This window comes from Lupinus angustifolius, chromosome LG09 (assembly GCF_001865875.1).
Source record: "Lupinus angustifolius cultivar Tanjil chromosome LG09, LupAngTanjil_v1.0, whole genome shotgun sequence".
Classification (NCBI taxonomy): Eukaryota; Viridiplantae; Streptophyta; class Magnoliopsida; order Fabales; family Fabaceae; genus Lupinus; species Lupinus angustifolius.
Window position 1 is genome coordinate 534101 of NC_032017.1, and position 24413 is coordinate 558513.

General features: G+C 32.8%; 6 protein-coding genes across 10 annotated transcripts in view; 4 read left to right on the plus strand and 2 right to left on the minus strand.

The window, feature by feature from the left end:
- Positions 1-2328, plus strand: part of LOC109356143 (RNA polymerase II C-terminal domain phosphatase-like 3) — a 5005-nt gene extending 2677 nt beyond the window's left edge. Inside the window, exons 7-12 of the mRNA XM_019599480.1 lie at positions 208-831; positions 904-1050; positions 1139-1407; positions 1511-1622; positions 1702-1959; positions 2239-2328. Coding sequence (XP_019455025.1) covers positions 208-831; positions 904-1050; positions 1139-1407; positions 1511-1622; positions 1702-1959; positions 2239-2328 — 1500 coding nt within the window. The remainder of the gene's footprint in view (positions 1-207; positions 832-903; positions 1051-1138; positions 1408-1510; positions 1623-1701; positions 1960-2238) is intronic.
- The window catches only part of LOC109356942 (histone-lysine N-methyltransferase ATX2-like), a 26312-nt gene extending 20319 nt beyond the window's left edge, over positions 1-5993 (plus strand). The window contains exon 25 of the mRNA XM_019600597.1: positions 5982-5993. The gene's annotated coding sequence lies outside the window, so the exon portion shown is untranslated. The remainder of the gene's footprint in view (positions 1-5981) is intronic.
- Positions 5358-8273, minus strand: LOC109356943 (inactive leucine-rich repeat receptor-like protein kinase CORYNE). 2 transcript variants are annotated; one of them, XM_019600599.1, is made up of 2 exons: positions 6739-8273; positions 5358-5781 (listed from the first exon to the last, which is right to left on the minus strand). In XM_019600599.1, the coding sequence occupies exons 1-2, from the start codon at positions 7648-7650 to the stop codon at positions 5473-5475; spliced, it is 1221 nt and encodes a 406-aa protein (XP_019456144.1). In that variant the 5' UTR covers positions 7651-8273; the 3' UTR covers positions 5358-5472. The 2 variants fall into 2 exon arrangements, with proteins under 2 accessions (XP_019456144.1, XP_019456143.1); XM_019600598.1 differs by having other exon boundaries at positions 5358-5785; positions 6740-8272.
- LOC109355706 (protein MEI2-like 4) lies at positions 10630-15641 on the plus strand. 4 transcript variants are annotated; one of them, XM_019598892.1, is made up of 11 exons: positions 10630-10904; positions 11152-11197; positions 11731-11871; positions 11980-12259; positions 12431-12525; positions 12608-13030; positions 13125-13749; positions 14257-14341; positions 14511-14579; positions 14705-14884; positions 15050-15641. In XM_019598892.1, the coding sequence occupies exons 1-11, from the start codon at positions 10827-10829 to the stop codon at positions 15194-15196; spliced, it is 2169 nt and encodes a 722-aa protein (XP_019454437.1). In that variant the 5' UTR covers positions 10630-10826; the 3' UTR covers positions 15197-15641. The 4 variants fall into 4 exon arrangements, with proteins under 4 accessions (XP_019454437.1, XP_019454440.1, XP_019454439.1 ...); XM_019598895.1 differs by having other exon boundaries at positions 11152-11185; XM_019598894.1 differs by having other exon boundaries at positions 10631-10904; positions 11980-12256.
- LOC109355799 (60S ribosomal protein L30) lies at positions 17294-19270 on the plus strand. The gene is made up of 5 exons (XM_019599020.1): positions 17294-17408; positions 17524-17629; positions 18172-18273; positions 18895-18963; positions 19053-19270. The coding sequence occupies exons 1-5, from the start codon at positions 17388-17390 to the stop codon at positions 19091-19093; spliced, it is 339 nt and encodes a 112-aa protein (XP_019454565.1). The 5' UTR covers positions 17294-17387; the 3' UTR covers positions 19094-19270.
- On the minus strand, positions 21452-23837 carry LOC109355798 (allene oxide cyclase, chloroplastic-like). The gene is made up of 3 exons (XM_019599019.1): positions 23544-23837; positions 22428-22549; positions 21452-21986 (listed from the first exon to the last, which is right to left on the minus strand). Exons 1-3 carry the CDS (start codon positions 23770-23772, stop codon positions 21582-21584), a joined length of 756 nt encoding a protein of 251 aa, XP_019454564.1. The 5' UTR covers positions 23773-23837; the 3' UTR covers positions 21452-21581.

A 24413-nucleotide genomic window follows, 5' to 3' on the forward strand; every position in this document is an offset into this window, starting at 1 on the left:
TAATTATCTGTTTCTTTCTTCCTCTTGATTATGAGTACAATTTGAAACAATGATTATGGGAATTAACATGAAAATTTTGATATGTTGATCCTTCATTAAATATGAATCAATTTAGACTACGAAATTGGTTGCAAAATTTGAATGTCTGAAAATGTATTTTTATGGTAATCCCTTCAATCTTACTTTAAACTTATGTTTGACACTCAGGGAAAAAGCATACAAGATAATTCAGGAAATGTTCGCATGAAACCCCGTGATCCACGATGCATTCTCCATGGAAATACTCTTCCGAAGATAGGGGGCTTGGGGCGTGAGCAATCTGAAGCAATTGTTTCCCCTACACCAAACAACCAGGGCAAATGTGACAATGTCAGTGCCCCAAAGCTTGAGGTTAGGTCTGACACAAAATTGGCGCCTTCTCAATCAAGTGCTTCACCTGATATTGCTGGACAGTTCCCCAAGAATCTAAAAAATATTGCTGATATTATATCTGTTACCCGACCATCATCAAACGACTCTCCTGCTACTCAAACCTTTTCTTCTGCACCCGTACTTACATCAGATAGAGTGGAACAGAAACCTGTAGCATCTAGCTCTCAGAACCTGCAGGCTGGTGTAGGATCGGTGCCTGAAACATGTGCATCAGTTTCCTTGACACCCCAGAGTACATGGGGAGATGTTGAGCATCTTTTTAAAGGTTATGATGAGAAACAGAAAGCTGCTATACAGAGAGAAAGGGCTAGGAGGATAGAAGAACAGAATAAAATGTTTGCTGCTAGAAAGTTGTGCCTTGTATTGGACCTAGATCACACACTTCTAAATTCGGCTAAGGTAATTTGCTTTGAGTGAGTTCTCTTGCGGATGAGTATTTCCATAATTGTATATTAATATTTTCTCTCTTAGTTTGTGGAAGTAGATCCTGTGCATGAGGAGATATTGAGAAAGAAGGAAAAACAGGATCGTGAGAAGCATCACAGACATCTCTTCCGTTTTCCTCACATGGGAATGTGGACTAAACTAAGACCAGGAATCTGGAACTTCTTGGAGAAGGTAATACTAATTATATAACATGTTTTTCGGCATGGCATTGTTCTGGATTTTGAATTACAGAATTTCATCTTTCCCTAATGCTTTTTAGGCTAGTAAGCTCTTTGAGCTACATGTTTACACTATGGGAAACAAGCGATATGCAACAGAAATGGCAAAGGTGCTCGACCCAAAGGGAACTTTGTTTAAGGGTAGAGTTATTTCTAGAGGCGACGATACTGATTCAGTTGATGGTGAGGAAAGAGCCCCAAAAATCAAGGATTTGGAAGGTGTTTTGGGTATGGAATCGGCTGTTGTAATTATAGATGATTCTGTGAGAGTCTGGCCTCATAACAAACTAAACCTGATAGTGGTGGAAAGGTCAGTGTAACACACGGGTTTCAAACTTTAGATGTAATTCTTTCCCAATTATTATGTATTGAGAAGATGCTTCATTGCTGTATTAAGCTTTAAGGTATTGCAGGTATACTTACTTCCCCTGTAGTAGACGACAATTTGGACTTCCTGGTCCTTCTCTTCTCGAGATTGATCATGATGAAAGGCCTGAAGCTGGAACTCTTGCATCTTCTTTAGGGGTGAGATTATTGTCAAATTTTTTTTATTTGGGATGAGTTGTTATTCTACAGTCGGTAATTCCTTCTCTTCCTCAAGTAGGTGATTGAGAGATTACACCAAAACTTTTTTGCTTCTCAGTCCTTAGAAGAAGTGGATGTCAGAAATATCCTAGCATCGGAGCAGAGAAAAATACTGGCTGGTTGTCGTATAGTGTTTAGCAGAATGTTTCCTGTTGATGAAGCTAACCCTCATCTACACCCGTTGTGGCAGACAGCTGAACAATTTGGTGCTGTTTGTACAAATCACATCGATGATCATGTTACTCACGTAGTTACATGTTCCCCTGGCACTGATAAGGTATGATTTGCCCCCGGGAACTCTCATAGTGAACTATAGTAGAGCGCATGTGCACATTATTTTGGTTAGCCCCATTTAAGTCGTTTTAAGTCTACTGAAAACTGGATACCATTTTACTCTTACCATCAATTTCAGATAACCTAAACATTTGCTCATTTTTCAACCATATTAGAGAAGATATTAACTTTCTTTTGTGGTATTTTCTGCAGTCTATGTTGTTTGATGTATTAAATCTGAATTCTGACAATTGCTACATTTTGCTTCCCTTGTCTTGATTAGGTGACTTGGGCTCTTTCCACGGGAAGATTTGTTGTCCATCCTAGCTGGTATGTACCTTTTCGTCTTCATTTATGTTCCCCCACTCTCTGATATCTAATTCTTTTTCGAGGAATTTTTTTGTCTGCATTTAACTTGTGCTGCATCTCTACCCCTTTCTTGTAAAAAAAAAACAGGGTGGAAGCGTCCGCATTGCTTTATAGGAGGGCGAACGAACAAGTTTTTTCCATTAAACCGTAAAAATGACCAACCAAATTCCCTCTGGAAAACTAAAATACGTGAAATCTAAATCGAGAGTCACATTTTGCGGTGTGAAATCTTTAAATAAGAATCGGTTAGGACAGACAATTTTAATTCATGATGCCTGCCCCAAGATGGTGATCGCCGATTGCGCATAATTTACTAAGATGACTGGAAAGTTAAGAAAGAAAGAATTGTTACTGCTTGAGGGACTGTGAGTGGGGACTGTGGCCTTTGAGAATAGCTCCTAGTAAATTTTGCCTGAGACTGTGTCAAGTGTGAAAATATGATCCAAAAAGGGTAACTTTTTATGTTGCTGACAAAGCAAATATAAGTTAAGAGGTAAAATGTGAAGAATTGTGACTGAACCCAATGTAGGAGAAGTAATAAGGACTGAAGTCTAAGGAAGGAGATGGGGTTGCTAGAACAACAGCTATGTCTGGGTTTTTCTTGAAGTTGATTCACGCCGAGTAAAATGAATGTGATAATCGATTTTGTATACCAATGTGTAACTGTATAATGCGTTTGATTGGGTAAGTTAACCGAGAGCTCATTTTCTGTCATAAGATGTGTATCACTCCATGTACCCTTTCCCCTTTCACCGTCCCTCCTCGGAAATAAAGTTTTGCAGCCAGGGGGAAGTAGGAAAATGATCAGGAAACGTTTTAACAGTCCTTTATACTTTTGGTTGATTTTGCCTTAAAAGTTATGCAGATTCTGTGACTACAACAACTTAATTGGAAAATTTTGAGAATTTTTAAAAACATGTTATCTAATTAGTGATATCATTTTTTCAGAGAATGACATGGTGGCAAAGATATTTAAAAAATACACCATCGATTACATGGACAAAGATCACCTGTTCCTAACAATGTCTCGAGTCAATCACATATTGTCACGTGAATAAAAGAAATATTTTAAAAACAAAAAAGTAATTAAAAGTTACTTTCTGATTGGCTCAGGACATATAATGAGACATGGTTTAACATGGGTGATCTATGTCCCTACTAAATACCTAACAATAACAAAAGTATGATTTATGTGAGGTACATACACAGGAACACATGTTATAGCTTCATGCAGTACTATCAAATATTTGGCAAAATTAATATCCTTGTTTTCTGTCTGGGTTATATAGCTAATACAACCGAATCTCCTTGTAAATCTTGGAAAAATGCAGTAATAGTTATAAGTTCCTACAATTAATAAAAAAAGAGAGTTCCAAATAGGCATGAGACACGGTTTTGTGCTAATCATTATATTTAAGTGAATGAGTCAGGTTGAACTTAGTTTGGCTCGGTTCAACTAAATAAAGGTTGTTTCAAGTCGAATTTTGAATTAAGCTTTTTATATTAAACTCTTAATGATTAAAGTTCACAAAGAGTACAAGTGGTTGATAAGTTCAAATTTGTATAACTTGCTATATTTACTAACATGTTAGTAATGTATATTTAAAAAGTGGACAAAAATATCTCCATTTACTTAAAATTGATTTTTGTTTTCAATGCTATCTTAATAAATGATTTTATTAAAAATTAAAAACAAAAAAAGAATTTTTATCATTTTCTCTTCCCACGGGCTGACCTATTTAATTATATTACGTAATATTGTTCATATGATATAACTTTAATATAAAAATATATACAAAAATATAGTTTGATTGTTGAGGTTAGAAGGGTCTAATTAAAAGTAAGTCTATTAGCTTATTTAAATGTGGATATAATGGTATATTTTAAAATTATATAGTATAATAGACATTTAAAGAGACTAACGTGTCATATCAGACTCTTAAACATGTGACATGTCATGTCAGACTCTTAAACAAGTCAGACATAGGCTTTGAAATTTTTTAAAACAGACTAACAGGTCAGATCTAAACTCCTATATGTTTTATATGCTCGATATATTTAAAATAGAGTCTGACATAATATGTTTCCACCTTTAATTGTGGTTATGAACTTTATGAGGAGTAAAGTACAGGAGAAACGAGTACTACAAAAAAAGGAAAATAATATGCTATGATGCTTTAAACATTTTATTTGCAATAAAATAATATTTTTGTCATTGAAATCAAAATGGAAAATAAGAACTTTTCTCTCCGCTACTACAAAGACTTTTTATTCCTTCGTAATAGGGAAACAAAAGAGTGAAAATAATAGCTTTCATATGCATGGTATTTTGTTTTTATAAATGGTGAATGTAGCTCACTTGGTAGAGATACGTAGAAGCTTATGTATTTTGTGATTCAATGATCATGGGTTCAAAATCGTGAAAATAACCTATTCAATTATGAGGATAAGATTATATACATTAGGCTTTTCAAATTTCACTAAATGAAAGTCTCATTCACGAAACCGTCATAATCAACTAGTATTTATAATCATCCTCATAACTATTCTAACCCTCATACTCTAGAGAGAAAGAAGGTGCAATTTCCATTTTTTGTTCATATTCTTTCTTAATAATAAGTATATTACAAAGGGTTGGGTTACCATGAGTTTGAAATTAAAAAAAGAAGACCATAATATAAAAACTCAACTCAGACAAAAAAAGAAGCACTATAAGGGCAAGGGCGACATGAATGTATTAAATTAAATGAAATAAATTAATATAAAGAACACATGTGAAAACATTGATGATTTTGAAGTTTTGACTTGTTACTCCTTCAACATTAATTCATTTTAAAATATGTGAGCATTTTTTCATCAAAGACTCGATTCCTGAGAACAACACTTGTTGAGAGCGATAGTTACGCACCCCGAAAGGAATTAATTCTGTAGCCAAAAGATAAGGGATACCCTTGGTAGTACCCAAAAAAACAACATTAGTCATTTACAAACATAGAAATAACCATAGAAAATCTTCTAAATCAACCAAAATAAAATAGAAACCACACCATCAAAACCAAGATCATGCAAAACAATCAATTACACTAGAATCATGGCCAATCAAAAAAGAAAGAAAAAATCCATAGATACCTAAGAATGAAGGGTTGATTCAAAAACTGTGCAATTGTGTTAGCATGTGAACAAGTTCATCACTAGAAGGCCTATCTACAGGCATATCAGATAGACATGCAGCTGCAATCCTAACAGCCATTAGCATCTCATCTTCCTCTCCTTCTTCCCCGAGAATACTCTTATCGAGCGCTTCTCGAGCTTCGCCTGCTTGCTGCAAGTGTTGCAGCCAACTTCCCAAGCTTCCTCCACTCGCTGCTTCTCCAAAGAATGGATCTTTCGGATCCTTACCCGTTAACAATGCGCCGAGTATCATGCCAAAACTGAAAATGTCACTTTTGTCTGTGTACTTGCTGAAATTGTAAAACACACTAATCAGTCTTAATACCATGTAGTTTACATAGAAGTGTACAATGAACACAAGCGCCTTATCAACGAAGAAATATCCGTTGTCCCGAATTCTATCCGGACCCAACGATAATGAAGCAAAAACAACAATAATAGACATTCCATGTTTTCATTTGCGCATGGCAGTATTTGGGACAACAGATATTTGTTCCTTATCAAAATATTTATTGCTATTGATGCACCATGCATCCGGAGACATGCACCAATGAAACAATCTGAGATATAACAGATTAAATTTGGAACCAACATTAAACCATTGTTGATGATTATTAGTTTTTTGTTGGGTTCCTACTCACAAATCCGAGTTTCTCAACTAGCAAGGCATTGTCAAGTAGTGTAATGCCGCCGCACTAGACCCCAGAAATACTAAATGGGCAAGGGTTCGATTCCTGAGAACGATATTTGTTCGGAGGGGCAGCTATACACCCAAAAGGGATTAGTTTTTTACCCAGTAAGATAAGAGGATATCTTTGGTAGTACAAAAAGAACCGAGTTTCTCATCGGTGTAAGTTTAATAGTATACAAGCATTGTGAACTATATTCTTTTGGACCACACCTAGTGCCTAAAGTGTAAAACTGAAAATAGGAAGCAATGCATGCCAATCAAAAAATGCTAATTGTGCAAAGGTTTCATTAAAAAAAATAGCAATTGTAAATGGCACCATGAAAATCCATAACATTGATTATATTTCATGTTTACAACTATGAATTTTGTTTAGATACTCCAAAGGGGAAAACCCAATGAAATGTGATGCTTTAAAACAAGGTAATAACCAATCAAACAAATGCACAATAACAATATCTACCACTTTTTTTACCCTTTTAGGTGCAATAAAGAATCATACCAAATTCAAAACACCAATAAATGAGTTTGATTCAAATTCAATGATTTATCTAACCTGCAACTATGAGAACATTCAGGTGTCCCTCTATCCAAATTCGGCAGAAGTTTAGCCAATCCATAATCCGCTAATCTCGGTTCAAACTCTGCATCCAACATCAGATTTGTGGGCTTCAAGTTGCAATGCAGAATCCGAGGCACACAAGTGAAATGAAGATACTGAAGACCCTTCACAATACCAACAGCAATCCGTAGCCTAACTTCCCAACCAAGCTGCAACTCATTTTCCTTCACTCTATTCATCAAATCGGCAAGGCTCCCGGTGGATACGTAATCGTAAACCAACGAGAAACTATCTGGTTCACGAACATAAGCCCTCAAGCTCATCAAGTTTCTATGCCGTAAGCTGGCAAGAATCTCTAACTCATTCTGTATCTGCCTCTTAACCGATTTCCTCCTCATGGTCTCCGGTGAATTGCTCTCAAAGGGTGTTAGTGTTACCCTTTTGACTGCAATAGTGAGGCCATTGTCAAGCACAGTTTTGTAGTATTTCCCATTCGGACTCGAACCGAGCAAGCTGTTTTCTTTTGTCAATGCTAATTGGAGTGTCTTGGGTTCAATTTTTGGGTAGAATATAACAGGACCCTTGAAGATTGGTGTTCGGTTTAGATACCGAACAACACAACGAACTAAAAACGCGAAGATAACAGAACAACCTAGTCCAGTTACTCCTCCTAAAATTATGCTAATCATGATTCTCCTAGGCTCATCTTTGTATTCTGAAGATACATGCTTACTTAACCTTCTTTGGCATTGCACAGTGCTATAGTGCAAGTTGAACAAAAACAGAAAAAACAATGACAATAATTCCCTTGAAATCAAAGAAAAGTTGTGTCTTTTCTTGAACATTGAAATAAAACAAACAAAGCAACAAACACAAATCAATCTCAGAAGCTTCAGAATGAACATTAATTCATCAAAATCTCAAAACCCATTTTGAAAATTGAATCAACATTTCATCACAAATTCACAACACTTGAAACAAACACATAGAATTTCCCAAAAATCAAATTTTTATGCCTAATAAGGGTTAAAAATAGCACAAACAATAAGCATAAAGCATAAGCATCTTCTAAACCTTTTCCACTCAAAAACTTCACAAGAAAGCTTCAATAAAAAGGAAACCAATGTGTTATAATCGAATCTTTATCATTTTTATACCGAATACAATCTTTTCTTTTCACTCTAATACATAAATTTTCCACCTTTACATGAATAAGAACAAAAAATTTGAACTTGCAAATAAAAACTAACAAAGACCAACTATTCCATGGTACTATAAGGGAACTACAAAATGAAGCAAAAGCAACAAAACCCAGAAAAAGTTTCTTCCTTGGAAGCAGAAGAAAAAGTCAAAAAGTTGAATAGAAAGTGAAAGTTGAATGAGCTATGAGTATTGTGAAGTAACAATAATGAAGTAGAAGAAAGAGAAGAAACAGAAACACTTCACAAAAAATGCAATGTCATTGGATTTGTGTGCTTATAGAAACACAAATATACAGTAACATAGTCACACTCATAGTAATCATACTTGTCACTTCAACTTTGTTATCCACTTTTCTATATTTAATCATTTTTCTGCTGTAGTTGAGTGATGTAATATTCGGCTAAATTTCATATTAATATCAAAAGTTTGATTTTTAATAAAGGATTAAATACATATTTTAAAAGAGATTTAGTTTCTTAGAAATGATATTTGATTATACAAAAATAATATATTATAAAGTATTAATCTTAGAACTCTTACATTTTTTTCTACATAGATTAAATTTTTATTTTATTCATAGAAAATATTGTGAGTTATAAATTTTTTCTATTACCAATCAATTTTACATACTGATGCACTTAACAATGTTTGATTCTTTACCATAAAAAAACAATATTTGATTCTTATGAACCATTATACTAAAATACACAAGTTGTGATATGAGATTCATTAATAATGTAAGTTTTAATATATTATGATAAAAATAAAATTGCAATATTTTTTAAAATATACCAATTTTATGGAATATTATGAATTAATATTAAGGTCAATAAAAAATTAGGAGGGCCAATAGTGTCTTTAATGGGAAAAGCTTATACACATATAAAAGAATGAAATGAAAAAAGTATAAATAATTTTGTCCTGTTAAGGATAATGAGGAAGAAATCCAAAACAAAAAACATTTATTGTTAAATAACATTTAGTAGATTAGCAATATGTTTCTTTATTTTCAATAATTATTATCTTTAAGTATGCTCATACATTTTGGTGGTTTTGCCATTATTAATTATCACCAGCACACTATTACTGTCACCATATCACTACAGTACCAGTGTCTTTATATTAATGTTTTTGGTACTAAATGTATCCTCTCATCATTTAGGTAATGAATTAATCAATTTATATGAACCAGACTGTACTAGGCAGTCTTATCGATTTGATCACTGACCGGACTTGAAAACGACTCTATTTTGCAATCTTAACCAAATGAGTGTTGGACTATTTTAAACCGGGAAAATTTAGGTATGGCCGTGTTAAACCTGGTGAAACCAGAATAACTCGGGAAGTAAACCAGACATTTTCCTTAAAATTAAAAAAAAATGAACATCACTTTTTAATATTTTGTTTTAGTCCGATCCAAAAATATTGAAAGATATTATTTAAATTTAATTATAGTAATTATTAATTATATAAAATTTTACATTCATATATAATTATATGTTTATTTATAAAAACTGATAATTATATATTAAACCACATTGTTTGACTGAACAGTTTAACTGTGTAAACTTTAAACTGGTTAAACCTAATACGATATCTCTTCTGATTTGATATTCAACTTAAATTTCACAATATTGAAACTAATTCATTTCAAAGTACGTGATTGTCCTTTCAACAAATATACTATCACGAGTCGATATCAATATTACCATTGTCTAGTAAACAGAAAGATCTAGCATGATAAAAAATCACCCCAATCTTATCCTGAGTAAAAAAAAAGAAAGAATAAATATGAAAGATTTATTATGACCTAAAAAAGTAGCACTTTAGTAATGACACAATCATTGAAAAGTGTAAATAAATAATTTGGAAGTGATAAATAAAAATTCCTTAAAAAAAATGACTTCGTGTCTTTTGGTACACTTTTATGGAACAAAACAGATGTCAAGCTTTTATATTATTCTCAGTCACCGGTAAACTGAGATTCCGGCACCGGAGAAACTTGAGAACCCAATTTGAAGTTCATTCTCCATGGAAATGTTAACGTGCAATGCAAGGTAATATGAAAATGGAATGAGAAGATTTGGATGAAGGATCTTGCACGCTACACATAACCCATTTTTGCAATTTACCACTTTGCCTTATCCCTTAATTTATTCCTTTTTTCTCTCTCACTTCTTCTTTCTCTTCCTCTCTATATTTACCTAAATTCTTTCCCTTTATCACACTTACTTATCTATTCTTCTTCATTTTTTCCCATTTCCAAAAGGCTCAGTTTTTTTCTCTTCTTCTCATTTCTGGGTTTGTTTCAATTTCGATTTTTTATTACAAATCAGCCAAAAAAAACACATTTTTTAGTCTCTTAATTTATTTGTTTTTTGAGTTTTTTTTGCTAAGATTACTGGAGTGGATAGTTATGTATACTTTTAATGATAAAAATGTAATATTAATATAAATTAAAGGATGTAATTATTATTATTCCTTAGTTTTTCTACATAACTGTCATCTCCTATAATGGAGCAGAGTCTAGCTCCTATCATATGAAAAAAAGTTTAAAGAGGCAAAGTGAGTTGAAAGAATGAAGGGGTCAAATTGAAAAAGCAAATAAATTAAGGGACCACAATATTATTATTCAGAATTGATATAGTTGATTATGATATTCATGATTTACTATGTGTCCATGTATGAATTTCATGTGGACTAAAGTTTAGTGAGTATTTATTTATTGGAAGCAGTTTCTAAGTTATTTTTGTTGTTCTTGCAGTTTTCTTACTTGGAGGCAAAGTATTGAATTGAATAAACTGCTATAGGGATATAAAAAAGTTAGTGTTTTTAATATATATATATATATATATATATTCTGATTTTGAGATTCATCATGCCTTCTGAAATAATGGGCTTCAAAAGTTTATCTTCATTGCCATTTTCATCTGAAGATATTTGGTCATCTACTGAGGTATCTTTTGGTTTCATCATTTTAAGTATATTCCATTTTAAATAGAGCGTAAAGATTTATACACAGTCAGTACAATATTTACCACTTATTTGTGTTACTTTTTTCGAAAAGTCAACTATGATAAGACATAAATGATGGATGATACATTGATAATATATAAAATTCATACATTGTCGGCTGTTTTATATGATGTTGTTTAGGAGCTTTTGTAAGGAAATCTAAATAATGTTGGTCTTTTTCTTGGCAGAGGCATGCTGGATTGTGGAAATCAAATAAGCCAGGTAATTGCTATGGTTAGTATTAGTAAACTATTTGATTCTCTTTCTATATTTTTTAATTTTGTGTCATGATTTTGTTATTGGAGTGAATTATCTGGTGCTAAATGACTTATATATATATATATACATAATAAGGCTAGTTAGTGCACGAGGCTCCCACCAAGTGGGGTCTGAGGAGGATAGATGTACGCAGCCTTACGCGACTTAGTAGGATTTGGATAGGATATCCACAGTCTTATTTCCACAAGCGCAGAAGTTGTTTCCAGGATTTGAACGCATGATTTTAATGGCCGATCAACTTTAACAATTTCATGTGGTTGGTACAAAAACATAAGCAATTCCTCTGTTTCCATATAACAACTTAAGCTTTTAGCCTTTTAGGTCCTTCTTCTACTAACAACTTACATCAATACAATGCCAACCTGCAAAATCCTTAGAACATTCCAAAACTTGCTTATTTCAAGAACATAAAGTAACTCACAAACATGCACTGCATTGTCGGTACGGATGGCACGTCTAATCATTCTCGGACTTTGCGTGTCATGTAGGTTCCGGTCAAGGATCAAGGCCTAGCTTGGATGTAAAACCAGTATCCAAATTTTCAGAAAGCAGAGATGTTAATATAATATCTACTAAGGATGAAAGTAACCTCTTCTCGAGTTCTCTATCGGAGTTGTTTCGCAAGAAATGCAAGTTTTCTCAACCTCTTGAATATTGAATGAAATTTTATTATATTGTGCTAAATTGAAATAAAAAATGTAATATGCTATGTCTTTGTATGACTTCTACTGGTGCAGTGGGATTGTCAGCAGATAATGCTTTATATGGACATTCGGTCGATACTTTTGCATCTCATTATGAGGAAGATAAGCTTTTTGATTCGCTTGAAGAACTCGAGGCTCAAACTATTGGAAATCTACTCCCTAGTGATGATGATTTGCTTTCTGGACTGACTGATGGACTCGAACAAATCATCGAAGACAGCACCAGCGATGATATGGATGAGTTGGATATTTTTAGCAGTGTTGGAGGAATGGAATTGGGAGACTCAAACCAGCCTGTTGACTCGAAAAGGTTGTACTCTCCACGACGCGTTGTGTTTTTCCTCTGTATATGCTTTCTGAATTTCATGTTTATCATTGCTTCAAGCATCAAACTACACGATCAGTACTCAGTAGGCATTTAGTTTTTTGGTTAATTATTACATTCTGTATTCTAATTCTTCTTTCCTTTAACTTTCATCTGCAGTATACGACAGATCCACCCCGAATTAAAACAAAAAGATTCCGACCTTTATCTGCATCAGAGTTACCCTCCTCTTAAGTCATCTACTAGCTTCCCAGGTATTGTATATGGTCATTCAGTATCAATTTAAAAGCAAAAGTATATTTTCCCTCACTATTATTTCTACATTGGTTGGACCAGATTTGCATGGAGTAAGTAAATCCGGCAGTATGCACAATGGAAGAATGCCGAGTGTTGAGTCTGCTATGCATGAACCAAGCATGGAAACTGCTTTTACTCATGGACTCTCTTCAAGTGTTCCTAACACTTTACCGTCTCAGGTCAAAGTTAAATCAATTGACAGCCGATGTGGAATTAACGAGTATAGTATACCAGGCCCGTTGAATTTGGATATTCGAGCTGCATCAGCTTTTCATCCTCCTTCTCCTCCAGAATGCGATGATAATTTAGCTAACGGTGTTCACTATAATCCTACGGAGATGAGAGTAAACGCCAATCTTAAAACACGGGGAAGAACAGATAACATGCAGTTTTGTCAAGTAAACTCCAATGCACACTCCATGCAATTCAATGAAGGTGGTAACTCGAAACATGCATTAATTAGTAAGTTCAGTAATTAATGTTTCCTGTCCGTTCCGGATTTTGGTTTCATTCTTCCTATGTTTGTTGAATCCATAACATTACCTTTTCTCTTCAGCTTTTAAATCCCCGGGTAATGGATGCTGCCGTATTCCAGATCATCGTTGTGAATGGAGTAACTCCTATCAGCCTCCCGCAACGATGTTTCCAAATTCACCGCCGTATTTTGATGGACTTTGTTCAGCCCCTACATTGCCAAGATTGCATGGACACCCTATGTCACCATCACATATGATGAACCAGCATGTGCTATCAGCTCCTGCAGTCAACTCTCCTATTTGGGACAGACGGCATATCTATGCAGCGGAGTCTCCTTCTGAAGCTTATGCCTTCCATCCCGGCTCTCTCGGGAGCATGAGATTTTGCAGTAATACACCACAATTTGTGGATTTTGTTTCTCATGATATCTTTCCTCATTTTGGTGGAAACTGTGTTGACCTTCAAATCCCACCAAGGAATGTAGGACTCCAATTTCATAACCAAAGGGATCTCATGTTTCCTAGAAGAAACCATATGATTCCTATTATTAATCAATTTAATACTCACAAAGAACGTGTTAGAAGCCGAAGAAATGAAGGCGAGCCAAACCTGGCTGACAAGAAACAGTATGAGCTCGATATTGACCGCATAAAGTGCGGGGAAGATAACCGAACAACACTTATGATAAAGAACATTCCTAACAAGTAAGTGACATACCATATGTGATGCTGAATAGCATTTTGTATTTAATTTTTCACATTCCTTATTTGATGCATAAGAATTCTATATTCATTTGGTATGTTTTGAGTTCTGCTTTCACTTCACAAGAAATTTAGGAGTTTACAAAAAATCTCAGATAGATAATTTCTTAAGGCAGTCATGCTCATTAAATTGGTGCTTTGCTCATTCGGGATATCGGTAAAAACAATCTAGACATAGTTTCCGTTGGCTTTGTTCTAAATTGTCTTCTACTCGACGAACGGTTTATGTGAAAATTGCGTTTGAAAGAATCGCTTTCAGAAAACTCAATCGATGTTTCATCTAGGAACTTCTTTTGGTGTTGTTGTGTATATAACCACAAAATCAAGCCTGTGATCCTTGTCATTTGTCCAAAGTAGTTTTTGCCGAAAATGAGGACTTTTATACACTCATTATTTACATTGATTTTTTGATGTTCTCATTTTTCTTGACTATGACTTGTTCTTTTGCAGATATACATCCAAGATGCTTCTGGCTGCAATTGACGAACGCCATAAAGGAACTTACGACTTTGTTTATCTGCCGATTGATTTCAAAGCAAGTGCCTTTTCTTTCAAATCACTGAAGTTTTTATGGTCCATTTTGTTTTCAAATTTTCCAGAAACTTTGCTCTGCTTTCTCTGTTTTGTGTTGTGTTATGGTAGCAGGAAATTAACATTCCTTTTTAACTTATTCATTATTCACATGAAATTAACATTCACTGCAGAATAAATGCAATGTCGGATATGCATTCATCAACATGATTAATCCGAGCATGATTATACCGTTCTATCAGGTTAGCTACCGAAAACTATAGTGATAATAACGGCAATGGTAGCAGTAAAGTCTATTATCTAAATCACATACATTTACACAAATCATGTACCAATAGACTAAAAGCTTATGATGCAATTCTGGCAGGTGTTCAATGGGAAGAAATGGGAGAAATTCAATAGCGAGAAAGTGGCATTACTCGCATACGCTCGCATACAAGGGAAAGAAGCGCTTATTTCTCACTTCCAAAATTCGAGCTTGATGAACGAGGATAAGCGCTGCAGACCAATCCTCTTCAATACTGAAGGTCCTAATGCCGGTGTTGAGGTATAAATTTCCTTTAGGATCCATTTACGAGTTTCATTACACGTATCCTTTATCATGCTTCAAGCATGGTATAGAATCTAAGCAAGCCATTTAAGATTTTCACTTGTCTTTTTTACCAAGAGAGGAAGCTGCACATTCACTACTAACTTTGTTAGTATAACACAGGTCCCTTTCCCGACCGGTGTTAATATTCGCGACAGGCATGGAAGAGTGAGAAATAATACTACGGACAATATGCAAGGGAGTCTTCCAAATTTGGTGAATTGCGAGCTCTCCTCTGCTGATGACTGTAATTCGAAAGAGTCGGATTGAAGAAGTCACTTTGTTTTCCTTGCGCCTGCAACAGTCGCCGCAACCGCGATGTTGTGGCCATATTATGTGATGCAGTCTGCAATTAATAATTTCGTTCGGTGGAGTAGTGAATAGGGGCAAGCTCTCTCCTTGTGCCATTGATGAGTCTTTACTTGCCTGAAGCCAAGAAGTTTTCCAGTTCTTTAGGCTGTTATTAAATCCCAAACTTGCCGGAAATATGAGCATTAAGAGTCCGTTTGCAAGTTGGGTTTTGGAGAAGGAAAAAAGAAAATGGAAGGCAAGCCATTTCACAAGTATATTTCATAACCCTGAAGTCTTTCATTTCCTTCCACTCCAAAACTTAACTCGTAAATGGACCGTAAGAGGATCTTTCAATGTGCAAGAGTAATGTATCAAAAGATTATTACATGTATTGAGATTTATGAACATTGAAAAGACTTGTATAGTGATTTAAGGGCAACTGAATCTTCACTAGTTTTACCTTTGTTCTATATTTCTATTTCTCACATTTATTATATAATTTAGAGATAAAATTTCAGTTATCATATTCTAAAATTCAAGATAAGATTTCGATTTAAAGTTTAGACAAAATTGGTTAGGAAGGAAATTTCTTATTTTTTTTAAAAGTTAGGATGTATCCAAAATTTCAAATGATTGATGAAGGAAACCTAATGCATAAGTTTAAGAAGGGAACACATCTTCTATCCGATAAAATGTATAACTAATGTGTCATTAGTTGTGATTAGTCAGAAAAAACTTAATAATTATAATAATTTTATCGCAAATACATTTTTTCCATCCAATCACAATTAATAGCTTATGAAGTAACATCTAGAAAAATATTTACACACAATCTCAAAATTCACCAAAATGGCTAATGCATTGTGCACCAATGTCTAAGCATATTTATATAATTGTATACTTAATGTGGCACTCTATCAAATATCACAACTAATTCAACTAGCTAGGACATTTATCACATAGCATTCTTAGAAATAGTTTTTGTATTTTTTCAATGATAATATGATGGCCCAAAATAAAATTTAAAAAGAATAAAAAACAAAGTGGAGGTAATTTAGAATACCTATAAAAACTAATATAGTAGTGATCATAAATGAATCACATCTTTTGTCCCACATTGTATGTTATTTCATATACTATGAGTTGTGATTATTTGAAAAAAATATATTTAAATTAAAAGTTTAATTATTATACACGATATTGTGATACAGAAGATGTGGTCTCCATGAGGAAGATGTTCTCTGTTTTAAACAATGATGAAAGGAAAAATTGAGAGAAAAACATGGGAGAGGTATTTTGGAATACCTCATTTTTTTCTATGTTTCTTTCCCTTTCTTTTTGCTAGCTTCAAACCAAGGACTTGGAGGTTGAGAACCTAAGTTTTAACCAACAAGCCACTTGGGAGCCAGCAATAAATGGTTGCAACATATATTATTTAAACAATCTTTTGTTTGGGCTCTATGTTATATCTTAGTTTGAGGCCCAATATATTATTCCATGTGGTGTAAACACATTCCTGTTAGGTGTTGCTGCAATCTACACAATCATCTTATTAAATTCTAGTGAAAATACATCTTACACTTATTTAGAATTAATAATTATTAAATATAAGTCATTTTTATTTTTTAAATATAATGTGACGACACTTTTATATCTCCAATACTAAAGATGATTTTCCCATTAAATACATATGATTAATGATATAATAACAATTTCTTACGCCGTTATTTCATACATTGATTTTTCCCTATTTTTGTTTGTTTCCCACATGTATCCTCGCACTAGAAGCAATCTTATTCGAGTCGGGAACACCCACATGTATATGAGACTAACTCTCTCAGCAAATATTATTTCATCCACAAGACTCGAACCCACGACTTTGCTTAAGAGAAATCAAACATGTACCACTTAAACCAACAACCCGTTGGTATTTTTCCCCTATAAAATAAATGAATAGGGCATGATTTTGTTTCTTTAAAAAAATAAAACCACTGTGGTTGTCAATTATTTTCATTATGCCCAGGCCCAAGCCCAGGCCCAAACCCAATTGAAACCCTAGGTGTAGTTTCCAAGCACATATATATAGAATTTTGCCGCTTCTATTAGGTTCAGGGTCTATCAATTTTCTGCATCTGACCATAACTCACTTCTTCACTAAACCAATCCAAAAATGGTTGCAGCAAAGAAAACCGTACGAATCTTCTTTCTATTCATTTCACTTCATTTATTTTCTACTCATTTTTGATTTGTTTTGATTTGTTTTGTTTTGTTTTGATTTGTTTTGTCTTGTTTTGTTTATTATACAGAAGAAGACCCATGAGAGCATTAACAATAGGCTCGCTCTTGTTATGAAAAGTGGCAAATATACCCTTGGTTATAAAACTGTTCTCAAATCACTCAGAAGCTCAAAGGGTAATTTTATAATTACTTTGTTTTCTTATTTTTTTTAATGTTTTTGTGTTTTTTCTATGATATTGAGAAAAATGCAATGATGGGGTTGTTTTTTTTTTGTGATGTGGGTTGTTTTGATTAATAAAGATGTAATTTTGATGTTGGAAATTGTGGTTATGGACATTGATTTATGAAATTGGTTGGTTGGAAATGAGGTTTTAAATTGTGACACATGATTATAGTGGTTGTTGCAATGTTAAAGTTTTGGTGGATTCTGCAACCAATCACTACTATAAATTTGTTTCATTTAGGTGATTATTGTTGTTGTAGTTAAAAATCATGGTTTGGAAGATTAATTTTGATTTGTTTAATAGCTGTTGATGTTAAAAAGATGTTGGTATTACCATTTGAATCAATTTGTTCCAATCATGAATTAGAGTTTAATTTGTCGGGGATCGTCGTGAAGGTTGGTTTAAACCGATTAATTGTTCGGATCATGGAGGACAGTTTAATTAACTTGTGGGGTTTTTATTTTGGGAATGTTAATTGGTGTTTTATGGCAGGGAAACTGATTATCATTGCTAACAACTGTCCTCCTTTGAGGAAGTCCGAAATCGAATACTATGCTATGTTGGCAAAGGTTGGAGTTCATCATTACAATGGAAGTAAGTTCATAATCTAATACCTTTTTTATTTGGCAGCTTCATTTTTTCTTTCATTTCCGATTTGGATCTTTTTGGTTGCGAGTTGTTTGACTCAGTTATTTTGTTGATTATCACACATGACTATATTAGACTTGATAATTCAGGCCAGTGCATGTGTTGAACTTGAATTAATTATAGTTTATATGTTAAGGAATCACATCGAGAATATCATGCAAATGAAATGAACACTATGCTTGGAAAAGTATATGACGATTAATTTTCTGAGTGAATTTATATGATTTGCACTTACAGTAACGTTAAGCCGTTGAAACATTTGTGATATTGCCTATCATCTTTAAAGCTAAAAACATTTACATCTGAAGGATATTATTTACTAATCAAAGCATCTAGAAGCATTTTTAAATGCTGCACACGAGTTTTTTCTAGTATGTTTTTTCCTTCATCAACTGAACAATTGTAACATTATAATAATCAAGTGATTTTGGTTTTATCACTGAATGTATGCATTTGGTGCTGTTTTTCTTGTCAAAATATATCACAAGCATTGTGTTATTTATCTGTTTGATGTACCCGTGATTTATTGAACACATCTTAAAAACTATTTATTGTTCAATGTTATAGACAATGTTGATCTTGGCACTGCATGTGGAAAGTATTACAGAGTTTGTTGCCTCAGCATTGTTGACCCAGGTAAATTTTCCATAACTCTTCAAAATATTTGAAACCACTTTGATATTTGTTTATGATTTTCTAATTTCTTTTGTTATTTGTTTTTTCAGGTGATTCTGATATCATTAAGACACTTCCTGGTGATCAGTAAAATAGTAAAAGCCTTTGTTCTGTGTTCTGTTTTTTTTCATTTTGATCTTAGACCATTTTTCAAGGAGAATGAAATGTAGTTTCTAAATTATCTGGTGTACTTTGGTGGTTCTTGTTTTTTTGGGTATTCTATGAGATTGAGTATTGAGTAATTTTTACTGCAATTTCTTTATTTTTTCATTGTGGCTTTTATTTTATTAGATAATTTAAATTTAGCTTGCTCACAAATGCTGTTTATGCAATTGTGTTATGAAATATTTGTGAGTCGTGTTTTGAATCGGAAGGGAAAAGAAAGGCTCCAGTGCTAATCTCAACTTAAGCTTTCCTTTTCGGTTCCTTTCCCTTTAAAACTCAATTTACAAGTGGATCATAAGGGTCTTTCCGTAGCATTGAATAACAATAAGGGGAGATAGGTAAGATTCAATGAAGTTTTGGCTTTGGTTTTTATCATCAATTATTGTTGATGACACATTGAGCGATACAAATTGTGTGACAAAAGATGTCTCACGAGAATAACATGTTTATTTGTTTCAAGTTTTAAAAAACAAGGAAAGAGTTATCGGCATGAAAGTAATTTAAACACGTTTTTGCTCTCTTTTCATTCCCATCTCCAAGAGTATTGGAATAGCATGATAAAAATACAAAACATCTATCTCTAACTCCCATTCCACCTCTCCAATATACCCTACATTTTCAGAATCTAACAAAAATAATTTTCCATAAGGATATAAATGCAAATTAGTGGAAAATATGTTTTATATACTATTGTTTTTCTACAATTGTATACTTTTTAAAAATATCAACTTAATAAATTTTAAATGTTTTATATAATAATAATAATAATAAATAACTAACAATAGTCTTCCCTATTTAATTTATTTTAAGCAATCAAGTCTTTATAGGAGATGTTAACTACATGAATTAAATGATACAATATACTCTATATATAAGTTGTGTCCATTAATAAAGCGTTAATATCTATATAATTTTTCTTGACTTATATCTTCCTCTAGAGATTGGATTAATCTCAATTTGATTTACTATTCTTATATGAGCTTACAAAGACTACCTTTACATATGTCTAAGCTACCTAAAGTGTAACTCTATCATTCTTTCTAAAATAAAAATATTTTATGATTATGATATATTTCCAAAAATATATATAACCAAACAAACTTTGAAATCATTTCCAAAAATTCTCAAATCTCAAACAAACATATTTATTAAAATACCCCTAAATAATAATCCTGTTAATAGCATTCTTGGAAATAACATTCCCAAGAATGCAATTATATTCATTCAAACAAACATAGCCTTAAAAATCAACTACAAAGACACAGTTAAAGGTTCTGCTTCCTCTTGTCCTTATTGTTCATTTTGTTCTCATAATTTGGACTCCCCAAATCCAACAAAAGTCCATAACTATTTCTTATTTGAGGGTGATAGTTAAATCTTGTATAGTTTTATTGGTTTTCATGATGTAATGTAATATTACACTTGGTGAGATTTGGACCTTGTGACTTTTCCAAATAACGATTTTGGTGACTTGATTAAGAACACATACTGTATCGATTCATAAACTAATGACAACAAAATAAACCGATTAAAGAGAACATATTTAAACAGGATTATCATCAATTCGTTATTGTTATTTTTCATGGAGTTTAGTAAGATTTTAGTGTCACTTATAATTAGGACCGACAATAAATCGAATTAACTCGGTAGTGTATATTACTTTAATATATTGTTGAATTTAATTTTTTTAATTTTGTATGATTTAATTTGTAGTGCATATTGCACACCTCGTTCAAGTAATTTTATTTTCATTGTTTTTTATATGCCTAACATGTACTTGACATACAAGATCTCCAAAAGCAACTATGGTAAGAAAAAAAATCAAATTATAAACATCTAAGATAAAGTCATGAGTATCCGTTAAAACTCACAAGAAAATCTGCAAGCACGTAGCTATATGGATCTCGAGCATGCACAAGAAAAAAATTCGTGTGTAGAACGGGTAGCATGTAGTCACAACCCGTGCTCATATGGATCTTGGGAATGTATGAGTAAAATTTTCCGTGTGTGGAACAAGTAACTATTACTACCCATATAAAGGCGGTGAATGTAATATTTAAAAAATGATTACAAAAAAATATAATTTAACTATAATAATGGAGTTTTAATATAATTTACTCTAACTAAAATATTAATAAATAATAAAGTAAAAAAATATCATTCATATGTTAATTTCACGGGTTGGAATATTCTCAAATATTGGATCTCTAGTATTCGAATGTAAGGAACAAGAAAAAAGTTACAAAAGTTCTAATATTATTTTATTAAAAAGTAATGCACTTTCCATTAATCTCTACTCTCATATCATATTACAAAACATAAATGAAGCTCAATAAAATTACAGAAAACCATGCACCACAAAACCCATTCCCATTTTTATTAAGTAAACCCTAAAATAAGAATATTAGGGTTCATCAATCAGTAAAACCAGCAATTATAGTAGCATGGGGCTTAAGAGCCTTAGCATCAGGACTAGCCTCAACAGAAGGATGTGGCTCAACAGGTTTAACAAGAAGTTCATCAGGCAAATCCTTAATACCCTTAAGATAAAAAGTGTAGAAAATCTTAAATGGATACACAATTTGTTGAAGCTTAACTTGACCTGAAACACCCTCAAATATACCAGATCCACCAGTCACAGATAGATAAGTATCTTCATAAGTTAGGTATGGTCCTTGCAATGCTATGTGACCATAGTTCCCAAAATACATACTGTATATAGCTTCATATCTGTCTCCTTTCTTTTCTGTTTTGTGTTGGATCAAAATGCATATTCCTGCTGATATTCCAATGCGTTTTTGCAAGTCTCCAGTGTATAACTATATAGTCCAACACCAAAAAAGTTCAAACAGATGAGTAAAATAGTTAAATACAGTGAAATGTTTTAAACTGTGGTTGTAGTCATGGTTGTAGTTATTGTGATTGTGGTCATTATGTCTGCTGTGATGCGAATTGTGACCGTTGCGGTGTTGATTATTTTGTGAGTAAAAAATATTTTTAAAATCGATTAGGTCTGATGTGGCCTGATGCGGTCATGTTACAACCAAATGCGGCTTACATGCAGTCCAACATGGCCATATCATTATAATTTGTGTCACACCATAATTATAGTGTGATATGGTTACGACGACCACTATAACCATACTATTGTGGCCATATTATGTGATGGAGTTTGCAATTTGAAAATATTGAAGAATACATGCATGATGGAGTGTAATTGAACAAAAATGAGTTGATATTATGAAGTTAAATTAAGGTACCTTGTTGCTAAAGGGTACTAGATCACCAAGGGAATTCACAGGTTTATGACTCAATCGAAGGTAAACTGGGCTCCCACGATCTCTTTCGTTGAGTTCATACACATGCAGTTCTTGAACTTTCTCTGGAAAATATAGCATAAAAAAGGGCCAATATTAAAACAAATGGGCCATAATATATATATATATATATATAGGGAATTAGAACAATAAGCTATCCGAGAAATGAAAACATTTAGTATGAATCACTATATCTTGATTGAATGATTAAGATTAGAAGATACATGTACATGACTATCATATGACTAACAACTAACTTTTAATCCTAACTATTTATGATTGTTTGTAAAGCTCAAATCTATTGTTCTCACATTTTTATATGAGAATTGTGCAAGAAAAAATATAGACCCTAAATTTATTAAAAATAATTACAGGGAGTCTTTTTTATAGAGTTTGAGAAAATTATGTAGTTATTGATCTCACACTTTGTGTCACATTTTTACAGTATGATGATTTTTTGAAGACTATGTAAAACTTAACATAAAAACATCAATCTATCAATTTTAAATTTCCATGAACTTTAAAGCTTTAAATGTATTAATAAAACAAAACAAAATCAATAAATATATTTAATAAAAAATTAAAAATAGTTCCTTATTATCGTGAGCCCTGAGTGGTCGCACTTATGGCACATGCTCATGACCGACCCTATGTGGAGTTTAACTCCTCTCCATTAATGGAAAGACCATTACTAAGATATGTGGTTGAATTTTTTTAAACTTTATTTATTTATTTTTTATTTAAAAATAATATAAAATCATGACCTTTAGAAAGAATTTTTTGACACGTATCATAATTCTACCAAGTACTAAACTCTCTAGTACTGGAGAGGATACCCATCCCCTATGTGTGTCAAGTTAAGAGTTAGAGAAGTTTTCATACAATTATAGAACTATTATTGAGATTACATATTATTAACCACCATTCAATTATTTAAAAAAATGTCATATGACAACCCAAAAAAATAACATCTTTATGTTTTAATATTAACAATTCTATAACTAGATTTAATGATTAATAATGTATAAACAAAATAAAATTATGGGTAATGAACCGAACCAGTGTCAATAGGCTCAGCTTGGCTTCTGCAAGAGAATGATTTCCTTGGTACTGAAGACAAGAAAGTGTGTGACAAAGTAGAACTAAGCTTGAGATTTTTGGAGTTTGATGGAGTAAATGGTGAGAAATTTTTGGCAATTGGGGTTGTGAATAATGATCTTGATTGAATGCTAGAAGGATTCACAAAGGAAGAAGGGATAGTATTCAAAGCATAGCTTGAACAAGCCATGATTTGTGATTTATTGATAAATATTTGCTTAACTTAGTAGATTTTTGGATGAGAAAATAATAGAGGACAAGTGAAAAAAAATGAGGGTGGCAATAGTGTTTTATATAGTTTTAAAGAGTATAGAAGAAATTAAAGAAAGAGTGTGGTGGGTCAAAATAAGTGTGAATCATGTGGGTAATTAAAATTTGAAAAATGGGTAAAGAGTAAATTTGAGGGTGAAAGAGTTAGTTGATGAAGGTCATAGGGACTAGAGAGAGTGGACGGTATAATTAAAAAGTGCACCATTTTATTTTTGTTGGTAATTGGTAGTTTTACTTACTTGGGGAATAATAAATAATGGCACTAGCCATTAGGTAATCAACATGCAACATAACATTTGTGATTAATGGAGTTTTGAAAAATTCTCAAAGATCTTTCTATTTGTATATGGACGGAGAAATTGTTTGGACTTTGAAGGATCGTCGACTCAATCAGGCTATTTGGCCAATGAATCATTAGTCAGACTAGTGAGTCGTTTGTTGAATTAATTAACTCAATTTTCATTAATAAATTCGTAATATTAACTACAAGTGATACTCTTGTTGTAATGATCAAACATTTATAATAAGGCATGTCAACTGACGAATTCCTCTTTGGATTGA

Excerpts from the sequence above, each read along its gene's own strand:
- LOC109355798 (XM_019599019.1), bottom strand. The coding sequence starts at position 23,772 with ATGGCTTGTTCAAGCTATGCTTTGAATACTATCCCTTCTTCCTTTGTG. Across the intron at positions 22,550-23,543 it reads AGCTGAGCCTATTGACACTG|AGAAAGTTCAAGAACTGCAT; the intron begins GTTCGGTTCATT and ends TATATTTTCCAG. Across the intron at positions 21,987-22,427 it reads TAGTACCCTTTAGCAACAAG|TTATACACTGGAGACTTGCA; the intron begins GTACCTTAATTT and ends TGGACTATATAG.
- LOC109355706 (XM_019598892.1), top strand. The coding sequence starts at position 10,827 with ATGCCTTCTGAAATAATGGGCTTCAAAAGTTTATCTTCATTGCCATTT. Across the intron at positions 11,198-11,730 it reads TAAGCCAGGTAATTGCTATG|GTTCCGGTCAAGGATCAAGG; the intron begins GTTAGTATTAGT and ends CGTGTCATGTAG. Across the intron at positions 14,342-14,510 it reads ATCTGCCGATTGATTTCAAA|AATAAATGCAATGTCGGATA; the intron begins GCAAGTGCCTTT and ends CATTCACTGCAG.
- LOC109355799 (XM_019599020.1), top strand. The coding sequence starts at position 17,388 with ATGGTTGCAGCAAAGAAAACC. Across the intron at positions 17,409-17,523 it reads TGGTTGCAGCAAAGAAAACC|AAGAAGACCCATGAGAGCAT; the intron begins GTACGAATCTTC and ends TTTATTATACAG. Across the intron at positions 18,274-18,894 it reads AGTTCATCATTACAATGGAA|ACAATGTTGATCTTGGCACT; the intron begins GTAAGTTCATAA and ends TCAATGTTATAG.
- LOC109356943 (XM_019600598.1), bottom strand. The coding sequence starts at position 7,650 with ATGTTCATTCTGAAGCTTCTGAGATTGATTTGTGTTTGTTGCTTTGTT. Across the intron at positions 5,786-6,739 it reads GAATGTTCTCATAGTTGCAG|CAAGTACACAGACAAAAGTG; the intron begins GTTAGATAAATC and ends TTACAATTTCAG.